The sequence below is a fragment of the Rhinopithecus bieti genome, unplaced genomic scaffold, assembly GCF_001698545.2.
Source record: "Rhinopithecus bieti isolate Rb0 unplaced genomic scaffold, ASM169854v2 scaffold_64281, whole genome shotgun sequence".
Classification (NCBI taxonomy): domain Eukaryota; kingdom Metazoa; phylum Chordata; class Mammalia; order Primates; family Cercopithecidae; genus Rhinopithecus; species Rhinopithecus bieti.
This window is the reverse complement of record NW_016824829.1, coordinates 339,177-361,665: the sequence shown is the minus strand read 5'-3', so window position 1 is coordinate 361,665 and position 22,489 is coordinate 339,177. Positions and strand designations below refer to the sequence as shown.

The 22,489-nt window shown below is 40.3% G+C and overlaps 1 protein-coding gene across 8 annotated transcripts in view; it reads left to right on the top strand.

Moving 5' to 3' along the window:
* Positions 1 to 7,762: 7,762 nt before the first annotated feature.
* Positions 7,763 to 22,489, top strand: part of DCLK2 (doublecortin like kinase 2) — a 182,979-nt gene continuing 168,252 nt past the window's right edge. For 5 of the 8 annotated variants that reach the window (XR_001883478.1, XM_017862659.1, XM_017862657.1 and 2 more), the window contains exon 1: positions 8,525 to 8,945. Coding sequence is in view for 6 of the 8 variants with exons in the window: in XM_017862659.1 (XP_017718148.1) it covers positions 8,525 to 8,945 (421 nt within the window). In the remaining 2 variants the exon portion in view is untranslated. Of the gene's footprint in view, positions 8,946 to 22,489 lie in introns of all 8 variants that reach the window. The other 3 variants (XR_001883479.1, XM_017862658.1, XM_017862656.1) reach the window with 1 other exon arrangement.

Sequence of the window (22,489 nt, the reverse complement as noted above, 5' to 3'; positions counted from 1 at the left end):
TCTATGTATTTGTAATTCTATAACCTAAAGGCCAAAACCAATCATTCCATATCTAAGTGGTAAAGAAGATAAACACCTTGGAACCGATTTTTCTTCCCAGTTAGCAGATGTATAGCAAGTTGGCATGATGACTTTATTTATTTGTTTTGGTGGGGGTTGGGGAAAACCCTTCCTTCTCTATACCTTCTGAAACTATTTTTGGGCCTACAGTTCCAGCGCTTGCATTGGTCAGAAGAGCTGAAACAGAGGTCCCTGGAGGACTAACTCTTTTAGAGATTTTCTTCATGAGGATATTGGCTAAGATTTTGAACTAACTAAGATTCTAGGGGTTCATGGGTTTATCACTAAAGGGAGAGCCCAAGGTAGAAAAATATTATTATTATAGTAATAATAATCAAATAGTATTATAATTAATTTTAATAACAAAATGAATGTACTTTAATGCATGGACCAAGTCATGACCAAGTTATTAAAGATGAACATATCAGCTACATTAAGATGAAAACAATCAGGTAATCACATGCATATATCTCTTTGCCTTAAGTGTTTAATATCAGATACATATATATATATATATTCACACACACAGTGTTTGTGCTGTATCTTTCATACAAACGGTAAATCATGATCAATTAGTTATTTCAGATAGGGTGACAGGACTCTGGGAAGTACCAATGAAAAACTAAAAAACAAAAAAAAACTAAATACTTAGCCAAATGAGTACAGATTTGCTAAGGAGTGTTGGCTAAAGTCTGAGTAGATCCTTATTCCTATTAATAAGATATATATATTATTTTAACATTTGAATATTTCAAATATGTGTAGGGTGTACAGAACATTTGTCCTAAAATAACCAGCTAATTTGCAATATAAACTTACTGTAAATTAAAAAATCATTAATTTTAAGCTATAACTCCTGAAGAGACAGATATTTTTGTGATTAATGAGCTTTGAAATCTTGAAGTGAACATTTTCTAGAGTGAGCATACCCTGGAGGCAATATCTATCTCTGCTACTTAATCTTTCTTATTTCCTTGTCTATAATCTGTTTCCTTAACTAGGTCATAACTACTTATTAATCATCATTAAATATTTATTATCCTTTAAGTACTCCTGACCATCATTGTTCTAATCTGACATGTAGAATGACATGAACATAGTTTGTCACATTCAGTGTTTGTATAGACATTGAAGGTACTACCGAGAGGAGGAAACCACTAAAATCATCACCAATTTTAACAAAAATAATTTTTTAAAATTTTAAATGAAGCAAAAAGCCTAGATTTAAAGATTAAATTTTATATTGGGTTTGGGAAATTTCATCCTACAGAAACAAAATGAGAGTACTTGGTACTTTTCACCATCTTTCACTTTTATGCCTCGATTTCCTCATCTGGAAAGTACGAATTTTACTAGCTGCCCAGATTTTCTTCTTAGGAAGATTTAAGGGGAACAAATTCACATTCCTAAGAATAAAGTTGCTATATGATTTTAAAGTTGTTATTTTTCATCAGCAATGGTTGCATCTGAACTGGCAAATGACAAAATAAAAATATAATTTTGAATACATAAAATTTACTTGACATATAAATTCACATTATATGTATGGAGTCTTTGTCCTAGACACTTGTGGAAGTTGAATATACCATAGAAACAATCAGAATTTTCTCATGAAGAAAACAGTAGTTGTGTGCCGTATATATTTAAAGCATGCATATTTGACTATTTTCTTCAATTCTTCTGATATTTTCACTTAAAAATTAAACTTATGATTTTTCTTTTTTTCAAAAACAGGGTCTCATCACTCTGTCATCCAGGCTGGAGTGCAGCTGCACAATCACAGCTCACTGTAGCCTTGACCTCCTTAGCCTCAGCCTCTGCAGTAGCTGGGACTATAGGCATGCACCACTGCGCCGGGCTAATTTTTTTTTTTTTTTTTTTTTTTAATGTTTTGTAGAGATGAGAGTCTTCCTATGTTGCCCAGGCTAGTCTTGAACTCCTGGGCCCAAGTGATCCTCCCACCTCGGCCTCCCAAAGTGTTGGGACTATAGGCATGAGCCACCGTCCAAAATTTAGATTTTCTGAAAGAATTAACCAAACAGGTACATTAAATTTTTTGAAGCTGAAAAGGTAGTTTCAATTATTCCCTCACTTATTTATGAAGAAACCATTAATATCTATGTAAAGTGCTACAAAAATCAGGGGTGAAAAGGACAACAAGCTCCAAAAGCAAACAACTATTGGGAGAACAGTTTGAACCTTTTTTCCAGTCTGGGTACAGATTATGGGGTAGAGATGGAGAGTCTGTTTCTGAACCGCCTTACCTTATACCCTTTCCCATTAAAGCTTAACAGAAAGCACTAGAACTTATAATTAATAAGATTATGAAATGAGAATCATGCTTAGTTTCAAAATTTTGACTCTATAGTCACCAGGTGCTCTCACTTAAAGTAGTTTAGTTATTTCATCATTTTTTACTTGTGGGAGAAATGCTTGGCACATAGTGAACGGGAATGAAAACATGAGACAGCAAAATGTCTCAGCACAATGCAGTCTGAAAGGTTCGGAGGCATCCTTTATGTAATAAGTAATGGAGTCACTGGAAAACTGCCTTTAAAAATAGAAGTCTCTTGCCAAAAGTGAAGACTAGCCATAGCATTTGAGAAATGAAGCAGCATGAGGCAAAAAACAGGAAATGTTCAAGGCAAGTTCTTTTGTAAAGACCCATAATGAAATATTTAATAAAGTATCATTTAAACAAACTATGCTAGATAAAAATTTGCATTGTATTTCTTAGTCAAGGCGGAGTGGGGTTGAGGGAGTAAGCCAGAGATGGAATTACTACCTGACTAAAAGCAGCTCTAAAATTGTATCACAGGTGTGTGATACAAAAAGAAGTGTAGAGAACAAAGAGAACAATTTCTTTTCCTTTATGCCCAGTTGAGTTTCTCTGCCCCAAATGGTTTGTAGAAGACCCTTCTTGTATACTGCCAACAAAATTTTCACATCCACTGGATATTCCAAGATTTATAAGCATTATAAACAAAAGCAAAAGAGGTCATTTCTAATCACACAAAAGAGGAGAAGAGTTTTGGACTGAAATTCTTGAATTGTCTTTAGCAGAAAATGAAGCCATTTTAAAATACTTGGCACAAAAGTTTTATTCAAGTAAGTGTTAGGTTAAAGGAAGTTAAAAGAAGGTTTTCTAACAACCCTTTTACAACCAAAACCATCTAAGGTTAAAGTGGGCTTCCAGATAGTGAAGAGGCATCTGTGGCCAGCCCTTCCTAAAGAAGCTCCTTAAATCAGGATGTGGCAGACAGAGTTGGTGGAAATTGTCACCACCCAAGAGAATTAGACCATCTATGGAAGGACCAATGATTAATAATCAGATGGCATTTCTTCATTAGAAAAAGATGAGTATCTCAACAAAGAAAATGCCAGTTAAAATATCTTACTCTGCAAATTCTGCAACTGCACGAAAGGAGAAAATCTGCTTTGGTTCTATAAATTGAAAATCATGAAGTAAGCCAAGGTAAGTAATAGTTGTCTACCTAGAACCTCCAAATTTTGTTTGCATTAGAATTTGAATACTGAAACTGATTTTTTCCTACCTCAACAAATCTTCAAATGTTGACCAACTGGGTCTTTATATCATATTCATTCATAAATACCTTATGCAAAGTGATTGCATCTCAATTCTTATAAGAGGATCACAAATAAGATTCTTCAAGAAAACAAATGTGGAGAGTAGGATCACAAAAACATTTTTTAACTAAGCAACACCTTTGGAAATGCTTTCTCTTTTCCCCCCTACCCCTGTTGAAAAGCGGTAACCTTTCTTTAACTTAAGGATATAATGTTAGGGAATTATGTTGAAATACTGGCATATTTTTTATTTTTTAATTTTACTTTGAGTTCCAGGATACATGTGCAGAATGTGCAAATGTATACGTGTATATGTGTGCCAAGGTGGTTTGCTGCACTTACTGACCTGTCTTCTAAGTTCCCTCCCCTTGTACCACACACTTCAATAGGCCCTGGTGTGTGTTGTTCCCCTCCCTGTGTCCATGTGTTCTCATTGTTCAACTTCTGCTTATGGGTGAGAACATGTGGTGTTTGGCTTTCTGTCCCTGTGTTAGTTTGCTGAGGATGATNCTTTAACTTAAGGATATAATGTTAGGGAATTATGTTGAAATACTGGCATATTTTTTATTTTTTAATTTTACTTTGAGTTCCAGGATACATGTGCAGAATGTGCAAATGTATACGTGTATATGTGTGCCAAGGTGGTTTGCTGCACTTACTGACCTGTCTTCTAAGTTCCCTCCCCTTGTACCACACACTTCAATAGGCCCTGGTGTGTGTTGTTCCCCTCCCTGTGTCCATGTGTTCTCATTGTTCAACTTCTGCTTATGGGTGAGAACATGTGGTGTTTGGCTTTCTGTCCCTGTGTTAGTTTGCTGAGGATGATGGCTTCTAGCTTCATCCATGTCCCTGCAAAGGACATGATCTCATTCTTTTTTATGGCTGCATAGTATTGCATGGTGTGTATGTGCCACATTTTCTTTATGCATTCTATCATCGACGGGCATTTGGGTTGGTTCCATGACTTTGCTATTGTAAATAGTGCTGCAGTAAACATACATGTGCATGCGTCTTTACAGTAGAATGATTCATATTCCTTTGGGTATGTACCCAGTAATGGGATTTCTGGGTCAAATAGTATTTCTGGTTCTAGATCCTTAAGGAATCGCCATATTGTCTTCCACAATGATTGAACTAATTTACATTCCCACCAACAGTGTAGAAGTGTTCCTATTTCTCCACAGCCTCACCAGCATCTACTATTTCTTGACTTTTTTAATAATCACCATTCTGACTGCCATGAAATGGTATCTCATTGTGGTTTTGATTTGCATATCTCTACTGATCAGTGATGTTGAGCTTTTTTTCATATGTCTGTTGGCCACGTAAATGTCTTCTTTCAAAAAGCATCTGTTTATATCCTTTGCCCACTTTTTGATGGGGTTTTTTTTTTTCTTGTAAATTTAAGTTCCTTGTAAATTCCGGATATTAGACCTTTGTCAGATGGGTAGACTGCAAACATTTTCTCCCATTCTGTAGGTTGCCTGTTTACTCTGGTGATAGTTTCTTTTGCTGTGCAGAAGCTCTTTAGTTTAATTAGCTCCCATTTGTCAATTTTGGCGTTTGTCGCAATTTTTTTTGGTGTTTTCACCATGAAGTCTTCACCCAGGCCTATGTCCTGAATGGTATTGCCTAGGTTTTCTTCTAGGGTTTTTATGGTTTTGGGTTTTACATTTAAATCTTTAATCCACCTTGAGTTAAAAATACTGACATATTGTATAATTGTATTCACTATATAAGAAGGGACAAATCTCTTATCAGGGATCTTTGAGTGAGGAAGTGTGTGTTAGTGTTCTAAAGACTGAAAGACTGAAACCATGGTACCAGTCTGCAAGATGACCCCAATAATTGCTGACTTCTAGTCACACCCTAGTGTACTCTCCTCCCACATCAAACCGGGCTGACTTATGTAACCTACAGGATATTGTGGGAATAACGGTGTATAACTTCCAAGGCTATATCATAACACGCATTGTGGCTTCCACTTTGTGCTCTCTTGGATGCTTTCTCTAGAGCAAGCTTGTCCAACTCATGGCCTGTGGACAGCACGCAGCCCAGGACAGTTTTCAACGCAGCCCAATGCAAATTCATAAACTTTCTTAAAATATTATGAGATTTTTTGATTTTTAAGTTCATCAGCTATCATTAATGTCAGTGTATTTTATGTGTGGCCCAAGACAATTCTTCTTCTTCCAATGTGGCCCAGGGAAGCCAAAAGATTAGACACCCCTGCTCTAGAGGAAGCCAACTGACAAGTCAGGGTGACACTTAAGCAACTCTATGGAAAGGTGCTCATGACAAGGAACTGAGGCCTCCTTACCATTCAGGTGTGAATGGGCTGTCTTGGAAATGGATCTTCTTGCCCCAGTCAAGCCTTTAGATGGCTGTGACTCCTGTCAACATCTTGACAGCAATCACATGAGGCTTTGAGGCAAACTATTCCCAGATTTCTGATCTGCCAAAAATGCTGAGATTATGCATGTTTATTCTTGTAAATCATTAAGTTTAGGATAATTTGTTTCTACAGCAATAGTTGACAGTCTTTTTTCCCCCCTAAGAAATACTAACAGTGATACAAATGAACATGGCCATCTTAAGGCAAGTTGATGGGCTCTGTGGAGTTACTAGTAATTAGATGGAACCTTATCTCAATAAATTTGCAATCAGTTTCTTGTTTCTCAAAGTCTTGTACCAAGACCAGCAGTATTGGCATTACCTGGGGGCTCATTAGAAATGCAGAATCTCAAACTCCACCCCAGAGCTACGGAATAGGAATCTGCATTTTAATGAGATTCCCCTATGACATGCAAATATATTAAAGTTTGAGAAGAAGCACTGATTTATTTGATTCCTGGTGTTACAGCCTGTGGTTGGAAACTCTGGATACACCTTAGGGGTACTTTAAAAAAAAATACGTTGGAGAAGCCCATCTGCAGAAATTCTGATTTAACTGACCTAGGCTGAGGCCTTTTAAGGTGGTGGACCTAATGATGCTGCAGGATTTTCCTCTAGAAAAACTACATTGAAGCCTCAGATCAGCTCTGACTTCCTAGCATGCCCCAACCCCGCAGGAAGTTAGATATGCCCAGGTGTACGTCCAGAACTGCCTTGGGAGGAGTATTGTGCACAGAGCAGGAGTCCTCTCTGGAGCTGCCATGCAGGGAGTGTGTGTGTGTGTGTGTTTGGTGGGGCGCACCAACTTCACAGATGCTAAAGGCCGTTGCATGTGCTTCTACCTTCCTTTATTCATGCTCTTCCAGGACTCAGTTCAACCCAAGAAAAAGCTACTATGCCTTTCTTCCTGAAAGGTCAGTTTGGATTGCTGTCTAGGGCTGCTCAGAAAACCAGGTGTTGAATGTTCTAAGGTTTCACGTGCCAAATGGGGACCAAACATTTTTGAGCTTTATCTTTCCTAACAACAAACTGCAAATAACTAGTATTTCTCTTAAGTCCTTGGAAAAGATGTTTTTATTGTTGAATAGACACTACTGCACTAAGATTTCCACTATGATGGGTGCTCACAAATGACAGGCCTCTTAAGAAGCTTTAATTGACAACATTAAATATGCGGGTGGGGGAGTGGGTTCAGAATGTCTTTTTCCTTTGTTAGTGCATCCCAGTGACAGAAACAATGCCTGACACATGGTACGCTCTCGATAAATATTCGTTGATTACATAACCCCCCTACCACCCAGTAACTTCTCATCATTCATTCAAAGTTACTGAACGTACCATATTAGCGAATCTGCAATGGGAACAGTGGACGCTGTTTTCTCAAAGGATTTTCTAATAAAGCAACATATCTGCTTTTTAAAAAAAATAAATAATGTGCCCCAAGCCAATGCTGGGCTTCGGTTTTCTGCGGTAGTTTGGCCTGCGGTGCTCACCAGGAGGCTGGCTGGGGATGTGCTCCCTGCCCTTGAATCTCCTTCCTTTGTAGTTTTTGGCCTGCGCGGTTACGTTTCCCAGGCGGAGGAGCGCGCGCCGCGGCTGCGCCCATTAGCGCGCGGCGCCGTGCAGGAGCCGTCAGGCGGGCGGGGCTGCCCGAGACCCGCAGGAGCCGCTGCTCCCGTGCCGGCGCTCGGCCCCCTCCTCCGCCCCCTCCTCCCTCTCTCCGCGGTTTGGCATACCCCCGGCCGGGAAGCCTCCTCCAGCGCTGACAGCCGGCGGGCGGCGAAGGGAGGCCAGAGCGCGGATGCTCGCTGGTGGGCCGGGCCTGACGGCTGCGTGGGAGGCGGGCTGCATTATTTCCCGCTAGGGCCGCGCTCTAGGGAAGGAAGGGGCCAGGCTCGGCCCTCTCAGCCCCGAACGGGCGGGATCCGGGCGCGGCCGAGGCGGCGGCGCTGCACCCCGGGCCGGGGCCCGCGCGACTCCCCCGGGGGCCTCTCCCACGCTCCGCGCCCCGCCCCACCCTTCCTTCCTCCCTCCCTCCCTCCCTCGCTTCTGCGCTCCCGGGAGCGCTCCTGGGAGCGCTCCGCGGACGCCCGAGCTTTGTGTGCGCCCGCGGGCCCGGCGCGCGCCTCGGGCGCCCCAACTTTGCCTCTCCCCGCCGGCTCCCGAGCGGGACTTGTGAGGCGTGGCCGGGTGGAGGAGGCGCTTGCGGGGGCGTGGGGCTCCCCGGCGGGCGGGAGGCACGGAGCGAGCCGCGCTGGACAATGAGCTGGGCAGCTCGGAGCTGCGGCCACTTTTAGCTGAGGGCGCGGGCGGGTCAGCACCTCCGCGGCTCCTCGGCCCCACCTGCGCGGAGAGGGCGGGATGCCAGAGCCAGGTGTCCCGGCGCGTTAAGGGCCCTCGCGATCAGACGTCCCTGCACCGGCGCTCACACCCGTAGTCAGCCCGGAACGTCTTTTTGCGGGGAGCCCTCGGAGCAGCCGCGATGGCCAGCACCAGGAGTATCGAGCTGGAGCACTTTGAGGAACGGGACAAAAGGCCGCGGCCGGGGTCGCGGAGAGGGGCCCCCAGCTCCTCCGGGGGCAGCAGCAGCTCTGGCCCCAAGGGGAACGGGCTCATCCCCAGCCCGGCGCACAGTGCCCACTGCAGCTTCTACCGCACGCGGACCCTGCAGGCCCTCAGCTCGGAGAAGAAGGCCAAGAAGGCGCGCTTCTACCGGAACGGGGACCGCTACTTCAAGGGCCTGGTGTTTGCCATCTCCAGTGACCGCTTCCGGTCCTTCGATGCGCTCCTCATAGAGCTCACCCGCTCCCTGTCGGACAACGTGAACCTGCCCCAGGGTGTCCGCACTATCTACACCATCGACGGCAGCCGGAAGGTCACCAGCCTGGACGAGCTGCTGGAAGGTAGGAGGGGAGGGCGTCGCACGGCAGGTGCGGCGGAGCGCCGGCAGGTGCAGTGGGTCCGGGCCTGCGCAGCGGGGAGCCTGCGGGGTGCTTTCCAAGCGGCACGGGAATTGATGCTTCTGTCTGCTTCTCTAGAGATTGGCTGGAAGTGGGGGTTGGCGGGCGGTGGGGTGCCCACATACACGCTGACTTTCCTTCCCAAGAGATTTGTCTCTTAAAGAAGGGAAAAATTTCCTGATGGTCAGAGGCCGATTGAGGCACTGGTGGCATGTCCCAAGATTGTTGAATTTACTTGTATTGAAGTGCAAAATGTTTGAGAAAATGATTCTCCCATGGGGAGCTGGGTAATCCCCTACTGATAAGCTCTGTTGGACCCTCGGTGTGGACCCTGGTGCAGGCACCTGTCATGTTCCAGTTTTCGGGGTCCTGTCGTGACTGCTGTCAGAAGCTGTGGTTGTGAAATGCTCTAGGTTGGCTTTCCTAGTTTGCCTTGCAGCAGAAGTTACTTGAGGTGAAGAGGGATGATCCTAGTCAGCGGGTCTCAACCTTGGCTTCATCTTCCAAGGGGACTGGGGACTTCAAAAAATATGGGACCCTGATCCCCCAACCTCCAGATATCCTGATTAAATTGGTTGGGTGTGGGGTGTGGGTTCAGCGTCTGGAGTCTCCAAAGCCCCCACCACCCAGATGATTCTAATGTGGAACCATGGTTAACAATCACTGTTCTAAAGGGTTTTCCACATGTGGTTGGAAAAAAGGTAAATCAAGGTCAATCTGTCCTGCCTTATCCTCTAGTAAGAGTAGCTAATTAGAATGATAGAGGCTATTGGATTCAGCAGTGGGGCCTCATCATAAATTAGTAATTCTGCTGTGTCAACCGTGCCTCGGTCAAAGAGACTGCTTGACTGTATGTTGGGTCATCCTTGAATTCCTGCAATACTTATGTCTCATCCTTTTCAGGTAGAAAAGGCATTATCAGTAGTCTAGAACCTGTTTCCAGTTCTAAATAACACCCAGAAAGACCAGGCAGAACCCAAGTATGTGCTGACTGCGTGTTTACATACGGTCCGCTCTTGTGCATCTTTCTTAATGCAAATGGCACATTCCATGTAGTCACAGCAATAGCTTGGCAGGGAGAGGAAGCTGAACATCAAGCCAAAGGTTTTTCTTATATTATCTCAGCATGCTTTTCTGTCCTGAAGACATGATCCCCATTTTATAGATGAGGAAACTTGGGGAACGTGCCTTGCCTCACAGTGCCTGCAGCATCTACTTTCTCATCTACAGTTCACCTCTCCTGAGCTAATGTAGCCACATCGAGGAAAACTAAAGGTGGTTGAGTTTGTCTATTTAGTCACTGCCATCAGAAGTTTTTGCCGCCCTGCCTAAATGGCAACCCAGCCAAAATTAAATTGTCTCTTCAGTCTACATGTGTGCTTGTGACTTCACTTGTTCTGTCAGTCAGTTGTGTGTTTTGGTTTTAAGGGCTTCTTGAGGTAAGGGGAGAGCTGGAGAAGTATAAAAAAGGAAGATACAATGTTCAAAGGGACTTGTTTGCTTTTCTTAATCATGTTAAACACTTACAAGTAATATTTGCCTAGCTATTTTAAAACCGAGTCACCAATTTTTTGACTGACCCAAGATCAGATTTGCAGGATCAAGGCAGTGCCTGTTTGCTTAAGCACTTATTACTCAACATGCCCTTGGGATACTGTTCCTGGTATGGTTTCTTAAGGGTCAACAATGTTAATATCCTTTTCTAAAGAAATTTTAACAATGGATTTACTACATAAAATTGACATAATGTAAAGATGAATCTCATTATAGGAGAGATGATTAGATGGACATTATGCGTGTCCATTAACAGGAGTACATAGTATAGATTGTGTCTTTTACTGCCCACAGCGTGCATGGCCACTGGGTCTAATTCTACAATTGTAGTTTCAACTACAAATTGACTGTTAACAGGTTTCCTTCTAATCATTCACTGATTTTTAGTGGATGGGAATTTGGAAAAAATATTATCTATGGAGTCCAAATCATACCAAAATATGATAAATAATATAACAAATATTTGCACAGCCAAAATTTTTTATGGCTTTTCCCACTTGTTTGAAGAAGTTTTTAATATAATATTACTGCAAAAGAAGAAAACTCGGGCACTTTTTTTGTCATATGGAATTCTCTCTGACAATGGGTCTTTAATTCTTGAATTTCACCCCAAATTAGTAGAATACTCCATAGTAATGCATTTTTTTTTAAAGAAAAATATAGGTGCAGTAGCTCATGTCTGTAATCCCAGCCCTTTGGGAGACTGAGGCAGGTGGATCACCTGAGGTCAGGAGTTTGAGACCAGCCTGACAAACAAGGTGAAACCCCATCTCTACTTAAAAAACAAAAAATACAAAAATTAGCCGGGTGTGGCGGCAGGTGCCTGTAGTCCCAGCTACTCAGGAGGCTGAGACGGGAGAATTGCTTGAACCCAGGAGGCAGAGATTGCAGTGAGCCAAGATCACGCCACTGCACTCCAGTCTGGGCGATGGAGCAATACTCTGTCTCAATAAAAGGAAAAAAAGAAAAAAAAGAAAGAAAAAAGAAAAATAGTCACTAATGCTTACTGTCAATCATTCCAGAATGTAAATAGTTTCAACTTTTATTTAAAATTATGTGCTCAGATTTTTCATGTAGGAGAACTAAGCAGCTATCTGTGAAGTTATTTGCATTAGTAAAAATAGGTCTGTGATATATTCACCACATTGTCAAAATTGACTGCTTTATTTCGTTTTGGTTGATTATTTTTAATAAAGCTCTCTCAGGCAGTATTTTACAACATTATATTCAACTAGGCTCTGCTTCTTCGATCCCATGAAACTTGTAGTTTAGAAGATATGCTTTTTCTGAAATGTCTTGAGTGAAGAATAGAGAGTGATGACTCAAAACAGTAGGACATGAGCATTCATTCAGAGCCCCAATCTCATTGAACTCAGATGACAAAAGATATTTTCATGGCCCAAATTATTTTTTCTTCTGCCCTTGACCTTGAGAGTCTCTGGAGACTAAAAGCTATTCTAGTGTGAGCTGGCATTCCTCCAGCACTACCCTAAACCAACAAGCATCTTCAATTTATTGATTTATCCACCCTTGCTGGATTAAGTTAGAGTTGATGCTGTGCAGTCCTGTAATCCTGTTTATTATTTAAAACTAAATGGGGGACCTCTTCCTGCAGGACTGTGGCTCTTAATCAATATTGGGAAAATTAGTTGAACTGTCTTAAGCTGTGAGCCTGCTGAGCTCAGTATCTGTAATACCCAACAGAGGATGTCCAGATGACTTGTTCTTTGGCTTTCTTATTAGGGACTGATTCAGAATTTCTAGTCTTAGTTCCATTCCATGTGTCTTCTCTCCTTCTGAGCGTTTGTCTTCTCTCCTTCTGAGCATTTTGAAATATTTGTAAAGTTTTGATGACCTAAAGAGATATAACCAAGGACAGTAGAAAAAAAATGCCTGACCAAGTCAGGATTCCTGAGTTCTGACTAGATTTGAGAAAAATTTCACCTCACTTCCTTGGCCTTGGTGTCCTTTTCTCTGGAATGAGAAGTTGGCAGACCACCTCTCTAAGTTAGGTCTCTTCTGGTTTAAAAATGTGTATGTAGGGGTTATTGGTGGAGCATATGATGGCCTGGGCTGTCTTTCCCTAGCCAGAACCCATCTTCCAGAAAATTGATGAGGCTTTACATGTCCAGATACCAATCACAGAATGGGGTGTATAGCTCTGATGAAGTGCTTGCCAAGAGTCGAAGGTATTAAGAGCTACCTATGTCTGCCTCTCTCATTCCAAAGTGAAATATCATTTTGTTATTTCTACCTTTTATCCCTTCATAAACAATAAACTGATTGTTTTTTGGCATATGAGAGAATTTTGGTTATTTCGATAATGATACTTTCATTCCTTCATGAAGTTAACTTGAACATTTAAGAAAAATAAGATTCTAAAGAAATCAAGCACATGAAGTTTGAGGTCCTCCTACCAAACCTATCTACTGCATTTGTTTTGTTAGGTCAGGTCTTTGAAAGTGTTAAATAAACCAGAATATGTTTCTGAGAGTTTTAAGTAAAATGAATTTCCATAAGAACCTAGATTATACTTAGTTGTTTTTTCCTGAAAATAAATTTTATAATAATAGAAACTGTGGAACTTACTACAGTAAGAAGGAAATAAACTCATGAGTTATCAGGTATTTGCACATAGGAGTCAAAAATGGTGCACACGAAAGTCATACGTGGTGATTGGACTTGGAAAGTTAGTATTGAATCTTAGGTGTGCAAAACTTTCTTTACCTGCGAAACCCTTGGATTCCTAAAGGCCTACTTCAGATAGCACCTATGAAATCTCTTCCCACTTCCCTGTGCAGCTGGTCTCAAGTGGTTAGTTGAGGGCATACTATATCCTAGACATGGCCACAAGCTTACGGACTCTTCCTTCAAAAAATGCATGTTCTCCTAGGAGAGAGATAGTAACCATACACACACATGAGATGGCTTCAGGTAAAGTGCTGTAAATGAAGTGATGACATGGGGCAGGATGGCCATATTGGCCGGGGTGATGGGGAAGGCTTCCTAGAGGAACAGACATTGGAGCCAAGGCCTGAGGTCAAGTTTATAACTCTTTCCTCTGCTTACAGCATTTTTCTTTACTTCTATTATAACCCTTAGCTTTGAGTCTCATGATCTATTGGATCTGTTTTTGCACTTAACGGAGAGAAGCCTGTGGTCAGGGATCTTAAATACAGTCCATTCATTGATTAAATAACCCAGACAATGATTTTACCTCTAAGTCCCTTAGTTGTCAAGGGAAGTTTGGTATGAATTAAGCTTTAATGGGATTCCTAGATATTTGGTAAAATATATTTTTTTGGAAAATTGGATTACATTTTAGATAAACATATAATTTTGGGGGAAATTCTGTGCTAACCATTTTGGAGGGAATGACTCTTCCATAACATCCTCTTCTATAAATCTGATTGTCCCATCTCATTTCCTTAAAAACAAGGAAAATAAGATGTGCTATAATATAGCTGCATAAGAAGCTCTTTCCAGAGGTAAGAGGAACATTTTCACTTAAAGAATAAATGAATCCTAAAAGGTTGGGGAAGGAAAGGGGATATGTGGGAGAGCATTTATGAGATTAGAGTATGACACAGTGATACTCTGAAAGTTATGAGACAAGATTAATATCTCATGAGTTTTTAAACTGTGGAAAAGGGTATTTTATGGTCCTGTGATATGAAATAAAGGAAACTAGATTCTCTTGGGCAGTGATCATCTAACTGCTTTCTTCATTGCTCATGAGGCCGAGAGGAGTTGCTACGGGGTGTGTACCACCTGGCTAGGTCTTTTTTCTGTATCCCTGCCTGCCCATACTACCACTGCATCTGTGTTTTTGTCTTCTACTCGTAAAGTAAACCATTACCTAAGGATTAGAGATGCTTTTTTTCTCTGCATTGCTACCATTTACTAGATGTTTTATGAGCAGTCATTGTGTGAGGTACTTTACATGTTTCATTTAACCCCTGTAATACCCTCTGAAATATGGCTGCATTGTTGTCCCCATTTTACAGATGGGGAAGCTGAGGCTCAGAGAGGGTAAAGAAATGGCTGGATTGTACCAATGTAAGAGGTAGAGCTGGCACTTGAGTGCTTTCTCCCTTGCTTCTGAACTTCTGTATTCTTAACTACTGCTTTCTACTACCTGAGAGGAAATGGAGTCCATTATGTTGGTGGGGACTTTGGGAGGTGTCTTGGTTCATTTTCTGTTGCTGTAACAGAATACCACAGACTAGGTAAGTTATAAAGAAAATAAATTTATTTTCTAGTTCTAGAAGCTAGAAAGTCCAAGGCACGGCACTGGCATCTGTTAAGGGTCATCCCATGGTGGAAAGTTGGAAGGTGAAAGCAAAGGTAGGATATAGAGAGAGGAAATGGGGTTGAATTCCCTCCTTTTATAACTAACCCACTCCCACAATAACAGCCTTAATCCATTCATGAGGGTGGTACCCTCATGATCTAATCACCTCTTCAGGCCTCACTTGTTAATATTGTTACAATGGCAATTAAATTTCCAATACATGAAGCTTGGGAGATATGTTCAACCCATAGCAGGAGGTGAATAAATCATAAAGGCAGAGACTTCATAGGCTGGATTAGTGCCCAAAGAGACCCAAGAGAGCTTGTTTGGCCCTTCTACCATGTGAGGATGTAGTGAGAAGTCACCATGAGTGAACCAGGAGCCCTCACTGCACACCATATCTGTCAACACCTTGATCTTTGATGTCCTCACCTCCAGAACTGTGAGAAATTGATTTCTGTTTATAAGTCACTCTGTTTTTTGTGTTTTGTTATAGCAACTTGAACAGACTAATACAGTCTTCTTTTGCCTCTAAAGTTCAGTGATCTTGGGAAATGCTTCTAGGGGTGGGAAAGAGAAATGATCTTGGCTCTATCTGGCTCCATGTCTCTCTCTGAAAGTTGGCTGGGTACTTGATCAGATGTAGCTACCCAGATTTAGATGGAGTTCTTAAAACACCTCAGTAACATACAGGAGGATCTTTTCCATAGACTATCCTCATGAAAGGGAAAATTACAAACCCAACAGGGGTTGGGACCACAATTGTCTTGTTTATCCCTTTATCCCATGCAACAAATGCTTTTGGAATGTGATGTTTTTTGAATTAATTTTATTTTTGCGCCCTATTTAAGATGTTTTAATAGTTGGGTATAGGTGGATATAGATGCTTTTAAAAATCTTTATTTGTTAAGATAGCCAGTTAGCCAGATTTATGGAGTTAGCACAAGTTCATGTTAAAGGCAAATATTCCTTGCCCCTTTGTGTTTCAATTTTTAATATATTTTTCTTCAAGAAAAAAGATGCAGTATATTTATGTCCCAAGAATTTATCAATTTCACTAGTATCTGAGATGCCTGACTTGAGTTTTCTCTTTGGACAGCTATCACAACCAGATTCTTACATATTTATTTCTCGTTATGTGTTTAAATCCCAGGATTATTCTAAGCCCCCTAATGTTTTCAGCATCTACGGGAGTTCTCTGCTATAGCTAAGGCTTAGTTGTGTTCATCTTTAGCATTCTCATTTTAGGCAATTGTTTTTGCCAAATTTTTCATACTTAATTTTAACACAATCTTAATTTTTTAATTTTGTGAGTCAGAAATAAAGTCAGGAGCTTAAACGAATACTCTTTTATTCCTTAAAACATGTTATAATTCGATCCTAATCCCTGGGATATTTTGTCCTATTTGCTGTGTTTTCAACAGCCTAAAAGAGAAGTCATTATATTGTAATTTGTCAGAAGCTTTTCCTTATATACTGAAGGGATGGGAAAATACTGGTTTGGAGAGATCGCCCTAAGTACTTTTCATTACACTATAACATTTACTAACATTTCAAACTAAGTAAGTAAAATAACCTGCAATTTTGACCTCCTCTGTTACCTTTTGTTTGTTTGTTAAATTATAATCACTTGCAACCAAAGTGCAAAATGTTCACAGTAGATGTTTTAAAATATTGTCGTTGATCTCTTCCTTCACTATACATTTTTAAAACTTCAGATTACTTTGTTAACTTTTGAAATAGCAATGTGTGGAGGCCAGGGAGGTTTCCTGAAAATCACTGAGATGAGACAGATTAATAGAAGAAAAAGCATGCAAATTTATTTCACATGTATACACGGGAGCCTTCAGAATTAAGACCCAAAGGTATAGGGGAAGTTGTCCATTTTTATGCCTAAGTTCAACAAAGTATGGACAGCCATGTAGAAGTATGATTGGGCAAAAGGGCATGACTTAATGTTAATAGACTGAATTGGGACACCCAGCAAGGCCTGTCTGTCTAGATTCTTCTTGGCCTCTGTGAACAACATTCCTTTCTTCTGAGTGTGGGGCAGGACCCTCTCTGGAATGGGGGTCTTGTGACCTACAGTCAGACCAGGTAGGTCAAATCATTTATTTATAGCCATTTTTTACATACGAAGTGAGGGAGAAATTAGAGTAATATTTTTAGTGACTGGTTTTGGGGGAAAAGGGTTCGGGTTTCTATGACCTTCCTTGGAGAAGAGGGATTCTAGTTTTTATGGCTAGCTTTGGAGGAGAATGGAACTAACAGCCAGGAGGGTGGGAGAAGGTCAGAGAAAAATGTTGGCCTCTGAGGATGCTACTGAGGCCTTCGTGTTGGAGTATTGTTTTCTGAGCCCCAACAGATGCAGTTATTTCTCAAAGGCAGTCATTGAGAGTCTCTCCCCTAATGCCCTTGCTTATCATCTTGGTCTCTTTACTTAATAGTATTTTGCCTTGTCTGCTGAAGAATCAAGAAAAAAGGGGTTCTAGAAACGTATTACTGGTTATATTGTTGTTCATTAAGCCTGTGTGGGAGAACTTGAGAAATAGCCCAGTGTGAACTTGTCTCTCATTAATTTAGTGATCAAAGCCAGTTTCTGGAACGTTCTACTTAAATTTTACAATGTATTTAAACATTTAGCAGAGTCCTGGCATGCAGTGGCTGCTTGACAAATGGTGGTGGTCCTCAGCTTTTTTTTTTTTTTTTTTTTTTTTCTTAATGGGTGTCCTTGTAACTTCTTCCTCTACTTCTAGAGCTACTTCAATCTCATCCTGGTTATATATGGCAGCCTTCAGATTTTTCTTTTTAAATTCTTTTTATATTTTATAACTAGAGACAGAGTCTTTGTTGCCCAGGCTGGCCTCCTGGCCTCTAGCAATCCTCTTGCCACAGTCTCCTGATTAACTGGGATTACAGGTGCAAGCCACTACACCCTTCAGATGTTTTGAGACGATGGTCATGCTTTACTACAGGTTGAGTGTCCCTCATCTGGAAATCCAAAATGCTCTAAAATCTGAAACTTTTTGAGTGCTAATGTGATACCACAAATGGAAAATTCCATACTTAACCTCATGTGACAGGTTGCAGTCACAATGCAGGTGCACAACATGTAGTTTATTCAGCCTCCCCAAGGGTGGGAAAGATCATTCCAGCCCCTTTCAGCTGTGATAAATATTTTCTGTGCATGCCCACTTCCCCCATGAAAGTACACCCACAAGGAGTAATAAAATGGCACACGTGCAGGCCGGTTGCACCAGTGGCAGGGACTCCACAATGCTCTACCTGAGATTAAGACCTATGTACATTACTCACTGTTTTGCTTTGTTGCTTACTCTCTGTTCTGTGGTATAAAGATACTGTGGAAAACATCAGTAATACTAGCATGATACTCATAGGGTAATGCAGATATTCCAAAATCTGAAAAAAATCTGCAATCTGAAACCTTTCTTGTCCAAGCATTTTGGATAAGGAATACCCAACCTGTATTTCCCCTTCTCTCTCTTCCTCTAAACACTGTCACCTCTTTTTTGGGTGAACATCTGGTTTCTGAATTCTATATCACTTGTGCTGAAACTTTTGAGTTACCATCATTATCAATCACTTGCTGGAAACTGAGGACTAAGCTTTCCTCTGACTCACAGCAGGATTAAAAATAAAGGCCCAGTGGAGAAAGGAGTAAGAGATTAAGGAGGAGAGTGTTCAGCAAAGGCCTTCAGAAGCTGAGGAAACTCTGGAGGAAAGTTTTACCTCTGTTTAAATGCACCAGTTGAAGGACTGACCCTATATGTGCTATGCCTTGTTTATTTACAAATATTATGTGGCCACATTTCAGTTTGAAGGTTTCTCTTTCTCAGTATCCTTAAGGTTACATTGTCTCTCAAACTTTAACAATGTTAGCCACTTAAAGATTAAAAACAATATAAAAATCCAACATCCAAATTGCAGAAGCCAAGTATTGCCTTCATTACTTTAATTACTTTAGTTACATTGTCACTTAAATGTTTGTAAATGTAAAATGAGGTGTGCTTATGCATATAGGTTTTACATGGTGATAAAACCCAGATTGACAGTATAAATACCAGCAAAACTGCATAACCAGTAAAAATGCAAAAAAAGATACTGTTTGCTCAAACTAAATTGGTGTTCCCAGTGTGATTGTGGTACTGAGTGCTGAGTTAGGTATGCTGTATTTCAGAATGCCACGTAACGAGTCAGTTTTGCACAGCTAATGAGTATTCCTGTAGAGCAGAATTATGTCCTCTGGCCTTAACTTGCTGTGAACATGTCTTATACATATGAAGTCCACTTCCCTTTTTCCTTGTTAATTCCTGGCATAGTTAGAATAGTTGAAGCCAAAAGACTATTAACTTAGAAGTAATTATTCAGATGTTCCACAATAGGATTACATAAACATTTTAAGTTTTATCATAAAAATAAATGCACTGTGGGCTGGGCACGGTGGCTCATGCCTGTAATCCCAACACTTTGGGAGGCCGAGGCAGGCAGATCACCCGAGGTTGGGAGTTCAAGACCAGCCTGACCAACATGGAGAAATCCCATCTCTGGTAAAAACACAAAAATTAGCTGGCCGTGGTGGCACTCACCTGTAATACCAGCTACTCGGGAGGCTGAGGCAGTAGAATTGCTTGAACCTGGGAGGCAGAGGTTGCAGTGAGCCAAGATCACGCCATTATACTCCACTCCAGCCTGGGCAACAGGAGCAAAACTTCATCTCAAAATAATAATAATAATAATAATAGTAATAATAATAATAATAAACACACAATGAAAATCCCCATAGTGAGCTCCTGTAGATTTTGGGTATGCTTAGCCCCATATATGAGGAGCAAAAATACCAGATCACAGATCTGATCTGCTGGTTCCATCCTACCCAGGAGATTAGGTATGATTTCTTCCTCAGTGGGTAAGCTACAAAGCTTTATGGTTACTGGGTGGGATTTTCATTTTTACATTTAGCTAATTTACTTCGCCTTAAGTTAAACTCCTCCCATATTTCAATGCTAAAATGTGGATTTGTGGATATACCTATTTCTTCATAGATATTCATAGGTTCAAAGTAGCTTTTGTACCCCCTTCTCCGTAGAAGGTATCACAGACCATACAACTGGATGTGACTTTAGGAGATGATTTGGTTCAGTCACTTGCCTGCAGGTGTATTGAAAAAGCACTTGTCTTTGAGGTGAAAGATCTTATTTTGTGTCCCCAGCCCTGCTGCGCAGAAATAGGTGTTATATTCATTGAGCAAATATGTCAGTAATGGTTCAGAGACACGACAAATGAGTATGGAGTGGGAACAGCATCTGGGCCCGAGCAGTGCACTTTGTGTTACTCTGCTAATTCCTTTAAGTTTACATTATGTGTGGTTTGGCCAGGAAACTCAATTAAGTTATTTGCCATGACAGAATAATAAATCAGTCTTACTTTTTCTTACTCTGTGTTTTTTCTTAACCAGCCGGATGTGGGAACTCATCTGTGATGTATTTAAAATGGACCTTAAAATTATTATCCACCCAGTCTCTCACAAACGCTGCACTTGATGAAGGGCATCGAACCATCTTGTAGAGGCAAATATGCTCAAATATCTTTTCCTTGGTTACATTCTTTTGGAAGCAATGTTTTTCTTAATTTCCGAAGTTAGGAAAAATTCTAGGTTCCTAAGATTTTACTGATGTTAGACCTGAAGTGTCTTTCCTTTTCTTTCCTTTTGTCTTCCTTTTCTGTGTTACCATATTTAAGTATGTGTGTGTGTATCCTTTTCTCTAAGTTTGAAGAGTCCTCGCACTTTAGATTTGTAAATAAGTTTTCCTTTTTATCATTAAGTTCAGTGCTTGCTTCCACTCCAAGAGTTAGGCATAGTCTCAGTATCCAAATTTTATATAACTCAGTTTCTGCCACAAATGTCAAGACAGTTTGTAATCACAAACTAGTTAGCTGTTTAGGCATTTATGGGACATACTTTAACAGAGGTGTATGTGAGACTTTATAATAACTGATAGAAAAGTAGCCTGAAACTGCTATTGTTAAAATTTCCACCTACATGAGATTCCATGTAGTTCTTTGTCCTAACAGGAACATTTGTGTGTGTTTGTGTGTGTATGTGTGTGTGAGGAACACAACATGAGATCTACCCTTTCAAATTTAAGTACAACATATGGTAGTATTAATAGGCACAGTGTTGTACAGCCGATCTCCAGAACTTGCTCATCTTCGTAACTGGAACTTCATATTCATTGAGCAGCAGCCTCCCATGTCCCTTTCCCCTCACCCCCTGGCAAACACTATTCTGGTCTCTGTTTTTATGAATTTGACTTTTTAGATACCCTCTGTAAGTGAAGCCATGTGTATTTGTTCTTTGGTGGCTGGCTTATTTCATTTAACATAATGTCCCCCAGGTTTGTCCATGTTATTGCATATGGCAGAATTTGCTTCATTTTTAAAGACTGAATAATATCTTATTGTATGTATATACCACATTTTCCTTTCTTAGCTATAGTAAATGATTGTGTAATGAGCATGAGAGGGCCAATATCTTTTTGAGATGCTGGTATCAATTCTTCTGGATATATACCAAAAGTACAATTGCTGGATCATATGGTTGTTTTATTTTTACTTTTTTGAGGAACTTTCACACTGTTTCCATAGCAGCCATACCCTTTTACATTCCCACCAACAGTCTACTAAAGTTCCAATATCTCTACCTCTTCTCTAATACCTTTTTTTAAAAAAAAAAAAACCAGTCATCCTAACAGGAGTGAGGTGATATCTGTTGTGGTTTTGAGTTGCATTTCCATGGTGATTATTGATGTTGAACATCTTTTCATATACTTGGCTATTTGTATGTCTTTTTTGAAATGTCTATTCAAATTCTTTCTTTTTAAAATATTTTTTGGGGTGTTTGTACTATTTCTTATACTTTTGAATATTAAAGGATAAAATCACACAATCTCAATAGATGCAGAATGCAGAAAATGCAGAAAAGCATTTTCATAAAACACCCAATAAACTAGGTATAGAAGGAATTTACTTCAAAATAATAAAGACCATATATGAAAAGCCCACAGCCAATATCATACTTAACAGTAGAAAAGCTTTTTTCTAAGATCAAGAATAAGACAAGGATGCCCCCTTTTGCCACTTCATTCAACCTAGTACTGGAAGTCTTAGCAAGAACAACTTGGCAAGAAAAAGAAATATAAGGCATCTAAATCAGAAAGGAAGAAGCACAATTATCTGTTTGCAGAAGATATGATCTTATATGTAGAAAACCCTAAGGACCATACAAAAATTGTTAAACTAATACATTCAGTAAACCTTTAGGATACAAAATCAGCATACACAAATCAGTTGTTATATACACTAGTAACAAACTAATTAAGGAAATTAAGAAAATTTCATGTATGATAGCAATACAAAATTAAATACTCAGGAAAATTAAGGAGGTGAAAGACTCTTACACTGAAAACTGAAACATTGAAAGAAGTTAAAGAATACACAAATAAATGGATAGACAACCTGTGTTCATGAATTGGAAGATTTATTGTTAAAATTACCATAGTTCCCAAAGTGATTTATAGATTCAGTGCAATTATAAAAATCCCAATAGCTTATTTATTTA